Consider the following 18065-nt stretch of genomic DNA (forward strand, 5'->3'; position numbering starts at 1 on the left):
GATTCTTTCCTATATGCGCATGCGAGGCCCTTCAGTGAAAGGAGTTAGATAGGCAGGAGTAAGCCAAGTCTCCAATTCTTCCTTGAACAAACCTTGAGGAGCCTGGCAAGACCAAAGTCTGCGATTTTGCAAGCAAGATCTTCGCCCACCAGAATGTTCCTGGCTGCTAAGTCTCGATGGACAACGTGTTGTTCTTCCAAGTAGGTCATGCCATCGGCTACTTGGCAAGAGATGCTGAGAAAGTGGTGTGTAGTCAGTTCCTTCCCTGCTGCACCTACAAACAAACAAACAAACAAAAGGAGTGAGTTAACCTCCACTAATTGCCAAATGGGGAAGAAATGGAGGCAGTGAGAGATTTTACTTTCTTGGGCTCCATCACTGCAGATGGTGACAGCAGCCACAAAATTAAAAGACGCCTGCTTCTTGGGAGAAAAGCAAAGACAAACCTAGACAGCATCTTAAAAAGCAGAGACACCACCTTGCCAACAAAGCAAGTCAAAGCTATGGTTTTCCCAGCCAACTATGGTAGTCAAAGCTATGGTTTTCCCAGTAGTGATGTATGGAAGTGAGAGCTGGACCATAAAGAAGGCTGATTGCCAAAGAATTGGTGCTTTTGAATTATGGTGCTGGAGGAGACTCTTGAGAATCCCATGGACTGCAAGAAGATCAAACCTATCCGTTCTTAAGGAAATCAGCCCTAAGTGCTCACTGGAAGGACAGATCCTGAAGCTGAGGCTACAATACTTTGGCCACCTCATGAAAAGAGAAGACTCCCTGGAAAAGACCTTGATGTTGGGAAAGATGGAGGGCACAAAGAGAAGGGGACGACAGAGGATGAGATGGTTGGATAGTGTTCTTGAAGCTACCAGCATGAGTTTGACCAAACTGTGGGAGGCAGTGGAAGACGGAAGTGCCTGGCGTGCTCTGGTCCATGGGGTCACGAAGAGTCGGACACGACAAAACGACTATACAACAACAACAATAGCCAAAACTGGTTCAAACCTCACTTGCTGTTTTTTATACTTCCTGGTTCAATCAGGAAACAGATGACATTTTCTTTGCTGTCTTGTCTTCAACACATGCATATGAGCATAAGAAGAGTCGTCTCATCTGGTTCTGCACCTTGGGTTTTTTGTTCTTTTAAATAAATTTATTCATATTATATTATTGCAATCTGTTGCCAAAAGGCATGTGGAGGAGAGAGGGATAATAAAGCAATTCTATAGTGCCATGCAGTGCCTCCCCCCAAAAAAAATATATATTTAGGAGTACTCTCATTTTGACTCAAGAAAATCACTATTTTATAGTTCAAATCAGGGAAAATAAATACAGTAAATGGACAAAAGTACAAAGATTCACAAAATGTTTAGGGGTATGCATACTTCTGCGTCCCCCCAGAAAAAAAAGCACTGGTGCCATGAATAAATTTAAAGAAAAAATATATTTACATTGTCATTCCAGAAATGTAAGAATAAGGCCCACTCCTCAATAAATTTTTTTCTTGATTTTTATGTACTGCGTTTTTCTTATATGTAAGTTTTATCATTAAGATAGGTTTTCCATTAAAAAAGGTAAAGGACCCCTGACAGTTAAGTCCAGTCGCAGACGACTCTGGGGTTGCGGCGCCCATCTTGCTGTACAGGCTGAGGGAGCCAGCGTTTGTCCGCTTTTGCAGACAGTTTTTCCAGGTCATGTGGCCAGCATGACTAAGCCGCTTCTGGCGAAACCAGAGCAGCGCGCGGTAACTCCGTTTACCTTCCCGCCGGAGTGGTACCTATTTATCTACTTGCACTTTGACGTGCTTTCGAACTGCTAGGTTGACAGGAGCTGGGAATGAGCAACAGGAGCTCACCCCATTGCAGGGATTCGAACCGCTGACCTTCTGATCGGCAAGCCCAAGAGGCTCAGTGGTTTAGACCACAGCGCCACCCATGTCCCAAGGGGTTTTCCATAACCAATGAGTTATGGGTTATTGTTTTCCAATTTTTTGCAATGCGCTGTTTTGCTGTTGTTAGCTGCATAGCAATGAGTTGTAAATCACTATTAATGACTTCAGAATGATGAAAAAGAGAGTTATTTCAGGGTTTCTTGGGAGATCATAACCTGTACTTGTGTGCATAATGTTCAGTACCTCTGTCCATAAAGGCATTATTTTCATAGCTGTCAACTTTTCCCTTTTCTTGTGAGGAATCCTATTCGGAATAAGGGAATTTCCCTTAAAAAATGGGAAAAGTTGACAGCTATGATTATTTTTCAGTATGTTTTCAGTGGCCCATGAGATGCCTATGGGAAGCCTGCAAACAGGACCTGAGCGTAACAACCCTCCCTCTGCTAACGATCCCATGTGTGTGTCATTCAGAGACATCTTGCCTCTGGCAGTGGGGGGGGGACCATGGTTGGTAGCCACCCGCAGGGAGCCCCTTCCTCCAAAAATTCATCTAATCTGCTTTGAAGCCTCCCTAGACTTTGGGGGAGCTCCAGCTCCGATGCTTTGGAGAATCAAATCCATTCTAGATAGAGTCAATTTTCTTAAAAGAATATTCCCGGGTTTCGGCAGGTGCACAATTAAACAAGGAGTTGACATCCTGATTTGTGGCTTAGTCAGCGCTCTGCCTCAGGCCTTTGTCTTATAATGCTGTCATATTTCAGGACATCCTAAAAGCTTTTTTAAAAAACAACAACAACCCAAAACACAAAGAAACTGTGATTTTTCAATTGTCTATTCTGCCTTTGAAATCCCATTAACGTCTGGGAAAATATCTGGACGTATGACAGCCCTAAAGGGTATTAGGCACAGATGAAATTCTCATTCCAGGTTGTGTAAAAAAGAACACCCTGCAATTTCTCAGGGTACTGGCTTCTTTGCTATTGAGATGAGTGGAGAAGGCCTTGATGCTGCCACCTTCATAGGTCTGGTGTGCAGTGGTTTGTGGTGGAGACTTCTCTGCAGTGGCCCCCAAACTGTGGAACTCCTTCCCCATTAAGGTCTATCTGGGCTGAGACTTTGCAGCTTATTTATTGATTTAATTTGTCAGTTGCTTTATCTTGCCCAGGGCAACCCAATGCAACTTACAACCAACCAAGCAGACAAACAGTAACACCCCATATGGATACATTAAAGCCAAGAGAGAGAAAAAAATACATTAAAAAATATCCCACTCATTTCTAAAAGGCCCCAGATTAAAGTGCTAATTTGCAGTTCTCCTCCCTGTGAGTGGTGTTATCAAAATGCATCATTTTTTTGCTTCCATTGTGGTTGTTTTGTGGTTTGTTGATTACTCATTATTTTGCAATTTCAATTTCAGTTTACATAACCTGACTTTAGGGCGAAGGGCGGGTAAGAAATAACCAGGAACAAAAAACAGACTATTGCATTGTCTCACAGCCTTGAATTCTCCTGTCCCATTTGTTTGCCGTAAAAAAGTTTTCTGCCCCACATGATTTTATTTTATTTTTGCAGTTGCAAGCCGATGATCAGACTGTCAGCAGCCTGGCACTAGGTTGAACCCAACTAAGCTTTTATTTGCAGTGGACAAATTGAAATTAATGGACCTAAATAGTCACACTTATTAATTTCAGTGGGTTTACTCTGAGTCAGACTAACATTGGCTAAAACCCCGCTGCGTGTAAAGCAGGGGCCAGCAATTTTTTTCAGCAGGGGGCCAGTCCACTGTCTCTCAGACCTTGTGGGGGGCCGGACTAGATTTTGGTGAAAAAAATGAACGAATTCCTATGCCCCACAAATAACCCAGAGATGCATTTTAAATAAAAGGGCACATTCTACTCATGTAAAAACACCAGGCAGGCCCCACAAATAACCCAGAGATTCATTTTAAATAAAAGGGCACATGTAAAAACACGCTGATTCCTGGACCGTCCATGGGCTGGATTTAGAAGGCGATTGGGCCGGATCCGGCCTCCGGGCCTTAGTTTGCCTACCCATGGTGTAAAGTCTCATCCCCACTTCCACTTGCTCCCCTGTTTCCCAGAGAAACCTGCTCTTTACCGCTTAATCGGATTTTCTGCGGATCGGGTGCTTCATTAAAAAACAACAGTGAAATAAGAAACCAATGCAATTTAAATTCCCAACCTCCGGGTGACATCAGGGTGCAATAAGGAAGTTCGTTATTAGACAAAGCTAGTGTTGGGGAGTTGTTAGCCAAGAAGGACGACTGCTCTCCCTCATCAGTGGGGCTCCTAGACCTGTTCTCCTTGGGAGTTGTCCCTCCTTGGGTAACAAAGAAGAACTGAGAAGGAGGTCAAGTCGTTCACCGCAGATTGTCTTTCGCGAACGAACGCCCTACTTTGCAAGCTGTTCGACCGGCTTCCTGGGCCAAAGCTTTCTCAGCTGGGAGGAAGAGGCGAGAGAGAATATTTGTACCACAGGGGTGTTCTTTTGTTGTGGTTGCCACCTGGGTGCTGAAAGGGGAGGTGCCCTTTCATGAGATCTGTACAGACAAATTGAAACATCCTGGTTGCCCAGGAGGGAGGAGATTTGGGGGGGTGTTGTGCTCGTCCTAAGCATCAATTTTCTCCAGTGAACCCGTGAGTTATAAACATTGTGCAACAAAGCTCAAGGAGCCAGCACTGTGTGCTTTTGAAAGGTGATACATCATGGGCCAGGAGAGAAAATAAAGGCCTGCGCATGTAATGCTTATACACACATGCACACAGGCATTCCAGAGAGCCAAATAGTCTTCCTCATTGCTCGAACATTTGTTGCAATGTGCAATCCTTCTACTTAGACATAGGCGGCAGCTACAATGATTTCTCAAGGTGTGCTCACTTCACAACACACCCATTGATTGATACGGAACGTGGTGTGATAGGAATTTTGAGGTCTTAGATACATGTTAAATGTTCACAAGTGTACCAACCAAGCACGTACATAGATCAGCACAGGAAGACCGACCTGAAACCATTTTTGATTCCCAAACAGACCAAATGTTTTCTCTGCAAGGTCAAAAGAAAATGGAAAAGCCTCCCCATTGTCTTTTCCTTCACAAATCCTGTCTTAAGGGCACATTTAAGATATGAATAGGGTGTGAGCCTGTGACCTGGCTCAGGAACTAAGTATTTATCATTACAAAAGACTGGCCAGGCACCCCAGGCAATCCAATCAAGTGACCATTAAACTGGTAACCTGGCAAACAGGAGGTAAACAAAGCACTCAGATTTCTGCTGTAGACCGCCCTTTCTGTGATGTAGGTATGATGTATCTGAGGGTGGTCTCGAGCTCCAGGGCAGGGAATTTAAAATGTCTATATAAGGCCTTGCACACCATTGTTCTGGGTTCCTCCTCCCCCCTGCGTGTGGTGAGTGGAGACCCTGTTGCAACAGATCAATAAAGATCAGGCTTAGTAGCTGCTTTGCTTCTCAATATTCTCTGGTTGGCCTCTGTTATTTTCTCCTACCAATAGGGAACCTATGTAAGGACTCTATATGGGCTCTTGGATACCCCATAAGGGAAAAAGGGCAGATTTTTGTTTACAACACTGGTGTGGGTTGTTGAAGCACTGTGACTTGCAATGGTGCGCATATCTGCTTTGCACCCACAAAATTCTCTTCAAAACTACTTTTATTTTATGCATAGACTTTGGGGTCCTGATGCGCACATTTTTTATAGTATCTATTAGACAGGCTTCGCTTTAAGCATGATTTGGGGAGGGGTGCATGTGTTGTGGGTGGGGCCTTACTGGTCAGCTATGAGCATGTTTGGACTCTTTTTTCTGCCTTGTCAAAATGTGGCTCAGAGGAAGAGGGCTGTGTGGCCCAACAAAGTCACAAATAAGTCATCTGGCAGGGACAGGCGAAGGCATGCTGAGCGCCTAAGCTAAGTCAGGTTTCACAGCGTGACCAAAATGTGAATGATTCTAACAGAAAGGACAATGAAAATGGAAATAATAAAGTTTTACTGTATATGTGCATATATATATATACTGGCACATAGGCAAGAATGCAACTTAAAACTAAGGGCCAGATTTAACTAACCTGCCGCCAGCAGAAGTCAACACAAGGACTCCTGCTATTGCAAAATAGAGAGAGAGAGAGAGAGAGAGAGAGAGAGAGAGAGAGAGAGAGAGTTTTTGAACTATTTTAAATGAAATTTACCAAAATCTACACTTCCAGCAATTTCTGCCTGGTCACTGTTTCCGAGGCCCGAATACCAGTTATGTCTGGGGAATTTTAGACTTATGGCAACCCTAACCATCTCCCATATTTCCCTGTACCTATCTCACGCAGCTCTGTTTACGTTCTGCTACAGTTCGTCTTTCGCCAAACCACTCTTCGCTGCAGTAAAACTTGTGTAATTTATGCAACAAATTACGTAACTTCTGCAGGCTACGTAAGCTATGTTGACGTGCTATTGTGCCAAGTTTGTTTCAGCGCAAAAGAAACGTGTTGCAAATAGGGAAAGATGTAATGGGTTATGTACCGTTTGTGGCAGGGACGAGGGTGTCACTGTGGGTTAAACCACAGAGCCTAGGATTTGCCGATCAGAAGGTCGGCGGTTCGAATCCCCGTGACGGGGTGAGCTCCCGTTGCTCGGTCCCTGCTCCTGCCAACCTAACAGTTCGAAAACACATCAAAGTGCAAGTAGATAAATAGGTACCGCTCCAACGGGAAGGTAAACGGCGTTTCCGTGCGCAGCTCTGGTTCGCCAGAAGCGGCTTAGTCCTGCTGGCCACATGACCCGGAAGTTGTACGCCGGCTCCCTCGGCCGATAAAGCAAGATGAGCACCACAACGCCAGAGTCAGCCACGACTGGACCTAATGGTCAGGGGTCCCTTTACCTTTACTTTACCTTACCATTTGTGGCGAGAACATTTGCAATATGGTTGTATTTGCTGGATTAATTTTCATTCTGGACATGGGGCGAGGAGATGAATACCAGGAATTTTAGCTCTCGTTTCCATTTCGTTTGCTGGGATTCTCTGACATCCCAGCACTTTTGATGAGGAATCAAGTTCAGGGCAGCTGCTGGAGCGATACTCACTGTTGAGGTAGCTATGTAGGTTCCCCTTCCTCATCAACTCGGTGACAATGTAGACGGGTTCTCCTACAGAGCAGATGGCCAGGAGTTTGATGAGCCTCGTGTGTTTCAGACATTTCAAGTTCTGAATCTCTTTGACAAAATCATCCCTCATGTCAGCTGTGGAAGAAAGACCAAAACGCTGCAGGGATGTAGGGTTTCTCAAGGAAATTCTATGGGCGGGGTCCTCCAGAGCTACAATTCCCAGCACCCTTCACAAACTTCAGTTCTTGGGAATCTTTGTGGGGATGTGTGCTTTACACGTATGGTGTGTCCCAGGGCTGGGTTTAGGTTTGATGAGGCCCTAAGCTACTGAAGGAAATGGGCCCCTTTATATATCCAGCTGCCCTTTGTCAGCAACAAATTGCCACTGTTTTTTGTGTTGAATATATGCTATATGGTAATAGGTATCTAAAGCGATTTGCACATCTTGCCGTGCAACCAGTCCATGCAGAATGTAGGCATCCTATATATAGAAATGAGCAAACCAGGGATATTTTAGGGAGGGCCCACAACACGAAACACTGTTGCTGTACAGTGGTACCTTAGGTTACATACGCTTCAGGTTACACACTCTGCTAGCCCAGAAATAGTGCTTCAGGTTAAGAACTTTGCTTCAGGATAAGAACAGAAATCGTGCTCCGGCGGTGTGGCGGCAGCGGGAGGCCCCATTAGCTAAAGTGGTGCTTCAGGTTAAGAACAGTTTCAGGTTAAGAACGGACCTCCGGAACGAATTAAGTACGTAACCAGAGGTACCACTGTAATGTGAACGTTTGAGACAGCCATCGCACATGCGCAGATGAGCACGCATGCACAGCTGACAACTTCATGAACAGGAGTTTATCGAAGATGGGGCTGCAGGGACACGGAAACCAAAAAGGTCACATGTACTTAACCCAAGGTACCACTGTAAGTAGGTTTTATTTTTATTTTTATTATCTTATATTTTGGAAATGTACATCCAGTTTTTTCTCCTTTAATTTTTTTGGGGCCCCCAAGAGAGCGGGGCCCTAACCTATAGCTTATTTAGCTTATATGTAAATCCGGCACTGGTGTGTCCACAGCCTGTGTTGGACTCCCATTCCCATGAGCTCCAGCCGGCGTGAGCAATGGCCAGAGATGATGGGATGTCCCCAGCCCTACCTGACGATGCTGAAGGTTGAGCCAGGAACCTTCTGCTGTACCCCTGAGCTACAGCCCATCCCTGAAAGAAGGATTCCGCAACCAATGACATGTTCTGCACCCCACAAACCTTGCTTCATGATTTTGATGGCCACCGGCACCGTGTTCTTCCACGTTCCTTCCCACACCTCTCCGAAGCATCCTTCGCCCATCTTCCTCCAGAGCTGGAACTCTGAGCGGGGACGTTCCCATTGGTCCGTCTCAGTAGGCCTCTGAAAAAGGGCAGGCACATATAATATTATATATTTTTTGGCTTTCAAATACAAAAACAAAATTAGACATTCCACACATCTTGATTACATCTTGCTTCTCTTTTTTGACTTCCCTCAATCTGTCTGCAATTCCTTCGCTTTATTACGGTTTCCACATTTCTACCCATTGTTATTAATACTGTTAACTTCAGTTCCTTTTTAAAACTTATTTTCACATTTTCCCATCACAGAGCTTCCTTAAAACTTACAAACGTAATCTGATTATCACTCAGTTTTTGCAAATATTGAATAAATTTTTCCCAATCTTCTATAAATCTTTGGTCTCATCGATTCCGGATCCTTCCTGTCATTCTATCCAAGGAGCGTCCTACTCTCGTGTAGGACCCTGGCAGAGACGCATGCCCACCTGGCATGTTCTCTTCCTCCTGGTCGATCATTCAGGAGCTTCAAAAGCTTTCTTCTGCCCGAACATCACAGCGACTGATGCCAAAAGGCATTAGTACACTTAGGGACCCACAGAGTATTTGCAGTTTGCGTAACAGAACTCAGTAGCACAGCATTTTGGCTAATCTACGTTTATTTACATATAATATACTCGGAGCATTCTGCTTTAGCTCTTTCCTCTTTCTTATCAGACAGTAAAGAGAGAAAGAACAAAGGACAATAGTCCCACTTCATGGAACACAGTACAGTCATATCTCATGTTATGTTTGCTTCACGCTGAGCGTTTTCGGGTTGCGTCCTGCGGTGACCCGAAAGTACTGGAAAGGGTTACTTCCGGGTTTCGCCGCTCGCGCATGTGCAGACGCGCAAAATGATGTCATGTGCATGCACAGAAGCGGCAAATCGTGACCCGTGCATGCACAGACGCGGGTTGCGTTCTGCTCATGTTGCAAACGGGCCTACGGGACGGATCCCGTTCGCAACCAGAGGTACCACTGTAATACCAAAACATCCTGTCTCCGTCACTTCCCACACTGTGGAATGAAAACATACACTGTCATGTGATAGAAAACAATCCCATGACTGCAGACACGAGGAATAAATCTCCAACAATACTGACACTGCAAACCTGCCCAGGCAGAAGGGTCTACCTGAAGCCTGCTGGGCTCTCCATCAGGGTTTTTTTTAAAAAACGAAGGTAGGATGGCCATCTGTTAGGGATTTATTAGCTGTGATGCCTCCCTACATTGAAGGAATGGCCTTAGAATCATAGAATCATAGAGTTGGAAGAGACCACAAGGGCCATCGAGTCCAACCCCCTGCCAAGCAGGAAACACCATCAGAGCACTCCTGACATATGGTTGTCAAGCCTCTGCTTAAAGACCTCCAAAGTAGGAGACTCCACCACACTCCTTGGCAGCAAATTCCACTGTCGAACAGCTCTTACTGTCAGGAAGTTCTTCCTAATGTTTAGGTGGAATCTTCTTTCTTGTAGTTTGGATCCATTGCTCCGTGTCCGCTTCTCTGGAGCAGTAGAAAACAACCTTTCTCCCTCCTTTATGTGACATCCTTTTATATATTTGAACATGGCTATCATATCACCCCTTAACCTCCTCTTCTCCAGGCTAAACATGCCCAGCTCCCTTAGCCGTTCCTCATAAGGCATCGTTTCCAGGCCTTTGACCATTTTGGTTGCCCTCTTCTGGACACGTTCCAGTTTGTCAGTGTCCTTCTTGAATTGTGGTGCCCAGAACTGGACACAGTACTCCAGGTGTGGTCTGACCAGAGCAGAATACAGTGGCACTATTACTTCCCTTGATCTAGATGCTATACTCCTATTGATGCAGCCCAGAATTGCATTGGCTTTTTTAGCTGCCGCGTCACACTGTTGGCTCATGTCAAGTTTGTGGTCAACCAAGACTCCTAGATCCTTTTCACATGTACTGCTCTCAAGCCAGGTGTCACCCATCTTGTATTTGTGCCTCTCATTTTTTTTGCCCAAGTGCAATACTTTACATTTCTCCCTGTTAAAATTCATCTTGTTTGTTTCTGCCCAGTTCTCTAATCTGTCAAGGTCGTTTTGAAGTGTGATCCTGTCCTCTGGGGTGTTAGCCACCCCTCCCAGTTTGGTGTCATCTGCAAATTTGATCAGGATGCCCTTGAGTCCATCATCCAAGTCGTTGATAAAGATGTTGAATAAGACCGGGCCCAAGACAGAACCCTGTGGCACCCCACTAGTCACTCTTCTCCAGGATGAAGAGGAACCATTGATGAGCACCCTTTGGGTTCGGTCAGTCAGCCAGTTACAAATCCACTGAGTGGTAGCATAGTCAAGACCGCATTTTACCAGCTTCTTTACAAGAATATCATGGGGCACCTTGTCAAATGCTTTGCTGAAATCAAGGTAGGCTACATCCACTGCGTTCCCTTCATCTACCAGGCTTGTAATTCTGTCAAAAAACGAGATCAGGTTAGTCTGACATGACTTATTTTTCAGAAATCCATGCTGACTATTAGTGATCACAGCATTCCTTTCTAGGTGCTCACAGACTGTTTGCTTAATGATCTGCTCCAGAATCTTCCCTGCTATTGATGTCAGACTGACTGGACGGTAATTATTTGGGTCCTCTCTTTTCCCCTTTTTGAAAATAGGAACAACATTTGCCCTCCTCCAGTCTGCCGGGACTTCGCTTGTTCTCCAGGAATTCTCAAAGATGACTGCCAGTGGTTCTGAGATCACATCTGCCAGTTCTTTTAATACTCTTGGATGCAGTTCATCTGGCCCTGGAGACTTGAATACATCTAATCTAGCCAAATATTCTTGTACTATCTCCTTAGTTATTCTGGGCTGTGTTTCCTTTGCTGAATCATTTGCTTCAAATTCTTCAGGTCGGGCATTGTCTTCTTTATCGGAGAAGACTGAGGCAAAGAAGGCATTGAGGAGTTCAGCCCTTTCTGTGTCCCCTGTTTGCATTTCACCATCTTCTCCTCTGAGTGACCCCACTGTTTCTTTGTTCTTCCTTTTGCTACGAACATACCCATAAAAGCCTTTTTTGTTGCTTTTAACCTCTCTAGCAAGCCTGAGTTCATTCTGTGCTTTAGCTTTTCTGACTTTGTGTCTACACGTGCTGGCTATTTGTTTGAATTCCTCTTTGGTGGTTTCCCCCCTTTTCCATTTTTTGTACACATCCTTTTTTAATCTTAATTCAGTTAAAAGTTCTTTAGATAGCCACCCTGGTTTCTTTAGGCACCTTCCATGTTTTCGTCTCATTGGTATTGCCTGACGTTGTGCTTTTACTATCTCCGTCTTAACAAACTCCCAGCCATCATGAACTCCCTTTCCTTTTAGTATTGCTGTCCATGGGATCTCACCCAGCACTTCCCTAAGTTTTATGAAGTCGGCTTTCTTAAAGTCAAGAAATTGAGTCCTAGTATGCTTGGCTGCTACTGTCCGCTGTATAGTAAACTTCAGAAGAGCATGATCACTCGTGCCTAATGATCCTTCCACATCTACCCCACTAACCAGGTCATCAACATTGGTTAGGACCAGGTCTAAAATGGCTGTTCCTCTTGTTGCTTCTCCCACTTTCTGGACAATGAAGTTGTCTGCAAGGCCAGTGAGGAATCTGTTTGACCTTATGCTCTTGGCTGAGTTTGACGTCCAACAAATATCCGGGTAATTGAAGTCCCCCATTACTACTATCTCCCTTCCTTTTGCATGCTTGGCCATCTGTTCCAGGAAGGCATCATCTATGTCCTCCGTTTGGCTTGGGGATCTATAGTAAACTCCCACAATGAGGTCTCTGTTATTCTTCTCTCCCTTAATTTTGACCCAAATGCTCTCACTTTGGCTTTGAGGTTCTAAATCTTGGATCTCTTCACAGGTATACACACCCCTGACATATAACGCCACTCCTCCTCCTTTCTTGTCTGGTCTGTTTCTCTGAAATAGATTGTATCCCTCCATTATTACATTCCAATCGTGGGACTTATCCCACCAGGTTTCAGTGATGCCTATTATGTCATATTTAGTTTGCTGTACCAAGAGCTCAAGCTCATCTTGTTTATTTCCCATGCTTTGCGCATTAGTGTACAGACATTGAAGTCCATTAATCATTCCCCCGTGTCTCTTATTTAAGGATTTTTTCCTCCCTCCACTAGGTCCGCGTGCTGTTTGCTCCATTTGGTCTATGACATTTGGATGATCATCTTCATTAATTGATAGACTCCTACCTTCAGGAGCACTGTCTCCCTCCCCCACATTAGTCAGTTTAAAGCCCTCCTGATGAGGTTTCTGAGATTTTTGGCAAAAACATTTCTCCCAACCGTTGTGAGGTGCAGCCCATCACTTGCCAGAAGTCCATCTTCAAGAAACTGCAGTCCGTGATCTAAGAATCCAAACCGTTCCTGTTTACACCATTTGCGAAGCCAGCTGTTCACTTCCACTATTTTCCCCTCTCTCCCTGGGCCACGTCGTTCAACTGGGAGGACAGACGAGATGACAATTTGTGCATTTAGTTGCTTCAATTTCCTGCCGAGAGCCTCGTAGTCTCTTTTGATCTTCTGGAGGCTATTGCTTGCAGTGTCATTGGTTCCCACATGAACCAAGAGGAAGGGGTATTTGTCAGTGGGTTTTATAATTCCTTGCAGTCGTTCAGTTACATCTTGGATCTTAGCCCCGGGGAGACAGCACACTTCCCGAGACATCTTGTCAGGCCCACAGATCACTGCTTCTGTTCCCCTCAGTAGGGAATCCCCTATCACCACTACACGCCTCCTCTTAGGTTTGGTCGGGGTTCTTCCGTGAGATGTCCGTTCCAAGGTCGCCTGCACATTCCCTGAGGACTGACTTTGCTGCTCGTCTTCATATACCTGATCGACTGTAATGAGGGAGAGATCCTCAAATGGAGTCTGCTCTTCATCTTCCATGCTAGGGGAGAGGACCTCAAAGCGATTGTGTATTTCTAAACAATCAGAGTGAACCCTGGGCCTCCTACTTCTTTGAGTCACGTTTCTCCATATATCTGGCTCCTGTGTTGGTGAACTAGCCTCCTTCTCAGGGGAGTCCCCTGTCTCCTCCCTGGTGGAGACGGTGTGCTCTGTTGCTTCCAAGAAGAGCTCCAGCTCTCTAATTCTTTGGAGCGTAGCTACACGTTCCTCCAGTTGCTGGACTTTGTCTTTTAAAAGGGCAATCAACATGCAATTGCTGCAGGTAAAGCTGCCTGCAACCTTTGGCAAGATGGCAAACATTGCGCAGGAATCGCAGGCGACTGCAGCTGTTCCCTCCCCTTCCATCTTGAGATCGTGTCGTTGGGGGTGGCTACAGAGGTCCTCCATCATAAAAAGCTTGAGGACAGGACAAATAACTCCCCCCCCCACAAAAAAAACCTAGGTCTCCCCCAACAAACGTTTGAGACTAGCTCCCCTAAATCTAAAAGATGGGTATAACTGCTGCCCTACAAACTCTGATAAGCTCCTCCCACAGCTAATCCCCTGCCTCAACAGAAACCCTGCCCCCTCTGACCTTTACACAGGGAAAACAGCTAACCAGCCACAAAGAAACACACACACACACAAGAAAACCCTTTTTGCTCCTTCTTCAACTGCTGCCCTTCAGACTCTGATAAGCTCCTCCCACAGCTAATCCCCTGCCTCAACAGAAACCCTGCCCCCTCTGACCTTTACACAGGGAAAACAGCTAACCAGCCACAAAGAAACACACACACACACACAAGAAAACCCTTTTTGCTCCTTCTTCAACTGCTGCCCTTCAGACTCTGATAAGCTCCTCCCACAGCTAATCCCCTGCCTCAACAGAAACCCTGCCCCCTCTGACCTTTACACAGGGAAAACAGCTAACCAGCCACAAAGAAACACACACACACACACAAGAAAACCCTTTTTGCTCCTTCTTCAACTGCTGCCCTTCAGACTCTGATAAGCTCCTCCCACAGCTAATCCCCTGCCTCAACAGAAACCCTGCCCCCTCTGACCTTTACACAGGGAAAACAGCTAACCAGCCACAAAGAAACACACACACACAAGAAAACCCTTTTTGCTCCTTCTTCAACTGCTGCCCTTCAGACTCAGCCTTGTGGGTCCCAACTCTATGATTCTGTGGATAAGGTGATTGACAGGTCACACACCACAGGAAATGGTTACTTCTTGAGCCGTATAATAAAGAATGCAGATTTGCAACTTGGAATTGTACGTGGGGAATTGCATTCTCGCTTTTAACCAAGAAAATCCGAAATGCAGTACATTCAGTGACCATTTTGCATGCGTCCAGTTGATGCATGACCCCTGATACATGGGTAGTTTTGGATCTGGAAGAGGGCAGAATGGGGTGGAATGGGGGGTTGGGACAGGGCGCAACTGGGCAGAGCAGGATTATGTGTGCTCTACCGATGCGCAGGGGTTAGGAATAAAACCCCCATGGAAAATGGTCTCTGCCAGTACAAGAAGGTGGACTCTGATCTTTGCGGAGTTAGATGATCTCAGGTCCACTGATTTCAATAGACTTGGGTCAGGGGTCAACAATGGTTTTAGGTCCAAGGGCACCATGGGTGTCGCTCCCTGACTTCTCTCTCCTGGATCAGTCCCGCTGAGAGGCGGACAGAAAGGAAGCGTGCCAACATGCTCTGTGTTCTTCCAGAGGATATGAGTAAATGTCTGACCCATTACAATTAATATGAGCCTTGAAAAGAACATAGAACTGAAGAAGGAAGTGGAGAAGAGTGTCATTCTTGCAATTTCCTCCTTCAGATCTTTTCAAGGGACAAGAAAGTAACCAGCCTCATGACTGGGGGGCGGGGCGGGGGGAGACATTGAAAGGAGGGCTCATGTGTTATGTGAGCACTACAGGAATAACGTAAGGGTGCCATTGTGCCCACGGGCACCATGTTGGAGACCCTGGATTAAGTATTTCTAACTCTGCACAAGATCAGGTTGTTGATTGGTTTGAAGGGCTTGGTTCTGGTTAGCATCCAGACTTCTGGGAAAGAAATGTAACTGTAAACAGGGAAATGATATAAAGAAATTTTGAAAAGAAAATCTGGATGACAAGAACGAAAGAGAGAGAAAAAACCAGACGGACAGACAAACCCAACCCTGCTGTTTTGTGCTGCTTGATCAGAGGTAGGAAAAGATGGTGGGAGGTATGAATTAAGGAGACAGGCTGAGGTTTCTAGGTGGGGCCTGGCTTGAGGCCAGGAAAATTTGGCAAGTGTGCGCAGGTGACTAGGAGGTGTGGAATCTATAGCAAGGAAACTGGGTAGGTGAATGTGAAGGCAGGCAGAGTGCTAGCCCTCTTTTTTTAGCCCGATCTTTCAGCCCCTCCCAGGAAACTTCAGAAGTGTCTAACTGGGTGATGTTTCTAAGGCAGCAAAATCTGGAGGAGGATCCCATCTTATACGGGGGAAAGGTACGAGGGCGACTGTAATGGGTTTAGGGGTTGCTCATGCGTAAGTTGCCACCACTGCTGGCGAGGTTACCTGGTTGAACCCTTTCTGACTGAACAGCCTCCAGCATCGTGACTGTCTCAGTCGCTGGCAGAATCCGTCAGTGGGCGTTTCTTGAACTTCTTCCAGCACAAAAATTCTTTGATGCCTAGTCTCCGCCTAGTCTCCCTGCGCGGAAGCCTTCTGCGCAGGGAGGGTGTGGGCAGCGGAGGACCCGTACTCTCTCCGCTGGTCTCCGGCAAGGAGTCTTGGAGCCTCCTCTCCGATTCCCCCATCTGCCCCCTTCTCCACTGGTGTTACGCTGATTTCCTTCCCCAGCAAATGGGCTGCCCCTCTCCTTACTGGGACCCTCTCCGCCATCCCTTTGGAGCCTTCCCTCCGCCTCTAGCTCCGGTGGAAGTTCCCTGACAGCGACATTTCTCACTGCTGAATTGTAATTTTGCGTCAATTAGAAATCCCTCCTCCTGCGATGTAATCCGAACTTAATAATAAATTTTGAAACTATGTGTGTGTGCATGAAACCCACAAGCGTCACAATTCAGACTTCCACTTCCAGTATGGCCACAGAGTCTTGACGTTTGGCTACAGAAGTCAGTCACAGAAAAATATGCATTGGGTTATGGGTGTCAGCGTTCCTATCCCCAAAAGTCCCCCAAATTTCAAAGATGTGGCATGTGAATTTGCAATTGTGCAGGCTGAACCACCAATAAAAATGAATAGATGGAGGGAGGGACAATCAGATGTAATGGAGAGAGTCATGTTTGGTTTCCAGAGTGTACAGGCACAGAGCAGCCCCATGCTAGCCAGAGCTGATGGGAGTTCCAGTCGAAAACATCTGGAGAGTACCAGGTCAGGGAAGGCTTACATGGAGATACTGAATGGATAGAAGAGGACAGAAGTAATACAGAGGACAAGCAGAAGACAGAAGTAATGCATAAGAGGAGGACAAAAGTAATACAGAAGACAAGCGGAAGACAGAAGTAACGCATAAGATCAGAAGGAAATGAGTGATGATACAGGAAAACATACCTTTTGGATGCAGGGATGAAGCAAGGGACTATGTATGACATTCCAGTTGGCTGTGTAGTAGGCAAGGAGCTGCTCCAAATTTGGAAACATGTGTCCCTTTTCCAAGTAAAAACTCCCTCCAGGCTCCTTGTAGATTCTGAAATGTCGCACTTTGGTATGGTTCCGAACTGAAGGTTGAAGGGAAGGAGAAGACGACACAACGTGTGATTGCTTTGCCCCCAGAAATACGGTATGTCTTGAGCTAGCCCTGGTTTCCAAGCACGCTAGAAAAATACAACCTGTGCTGCTGATAGTAGTAGTATGACTCCTGCAACACATTGGCGACTAATATACACACAATAATTACCAAAGCGATTATACATTCTTTATCAATCTTCTGAGAAAAATACAAAACCTTATGCAAAGCCACAGAGACTTGTGAACTGCCCAACCTAAGATGAACTTATAATATCTGATTTCAATGGATTTTTCAAGTTCTTAACTCAGTCTTTTGTTTTCTTTATCTTTTTAGTTAATAATAATAATAATAATAATAATAATAATAATAATAATAATAATAAATTTATACCCCGCCCATCTGGCTGAGTTTCCCCAGCCACTTTGGGCGGCTCCCAATCAAGTGTTAAAAACAATACAGCATTAAATATTAAAAACTTCCCTAAACAGGGCTGCCTTTAGATGTCTTTTAAAGATAGGATAAGTTCATGAAGGTACCAGCAAAAGGTAAGTTTGGTGTTGTTCACAATACCGAGAGATGCTAGTGAAGTTGTAGATGGATGTTAATGAAGTTGTAGATGACACGGTGCCTGCGTTTTGCACCTGTTTCGCCCTGGCAGTCCAAGTACAGTGGTGCCCCGCAAGACGAATGCCTCGCAAGACGGAAAACTCGCTAGATGAAAGAGTTTTCCGTTTTGGAGGTGCTTCGCAAAACGAATTTCCTATGGGCTTGCGTCACAAGACAACAATGTCTTGCGACTTCCTGCTGGTTTTTTCCCCCTTCCCCCCCTTTTTCTAAGCTGCTAAGCCACTTATCAGCTGATCCGATCAGCAGATAAGCCGCTAAAAGCGCTAATAGCGCTAATAGCGCTAATCCGCTAATCCTTCAATGGGCTTGCTTCGCAAAACGAAAAAACCGCTAGACGAAGAGTATCACAGAACGGATTCTTTTCGTCTTGCGAGGCACCACTGTAATAAAGAGGCCCTTTT

The 18065-nt window shown here is 45.5% G+C and overlaps 1 protein-coding gene across 1 annotated transcript in view; it reads right to left on the minus strand.

Moving 5' to 3' along the window:
- SRMS (src-related kinase lacking C-terminal regulatory tyrosine and N-terminal myristylation sites) overlaps positions 1 to 18065 on the minus strand; it is a 51731-nt gene that overhangs the window by 9221 nt on the left and 24445 nt on the right. Inside the window, exons 3-6 of the mRNA XM_082226200.1 lie at positions 16860 to 17026; positions 8286 to 8427; positions 6998 to 7153; positions 93 to 274 (exon numbers count right to left, since the gene is read on the minus strand). Of these exons, the coding sequence (XP_082082326.1) occupies positions 93 to 274; positions 6998 to 7153; positions 8286 to 8427; positions 16860 to 17026 (647 nt within the window). The remainder of the gene's footprint in view (positions 1 to 92; positions 275 to 6997; positions 7154 to 8285; positions 8428 to 16859; positions 17027 to 18065) is intronic.

Source organism: Podarcis vaucheri (genome assembly GCF_965113315.1).
Source record: "Podarcis vaucheri genome assembly, chromosome: 6".
NCBI lineage: Eukaryota > Metazoa > Chordata > Lepidosauria > Squamata > Lacertidae > Podarcis > Podarcis vaucheri.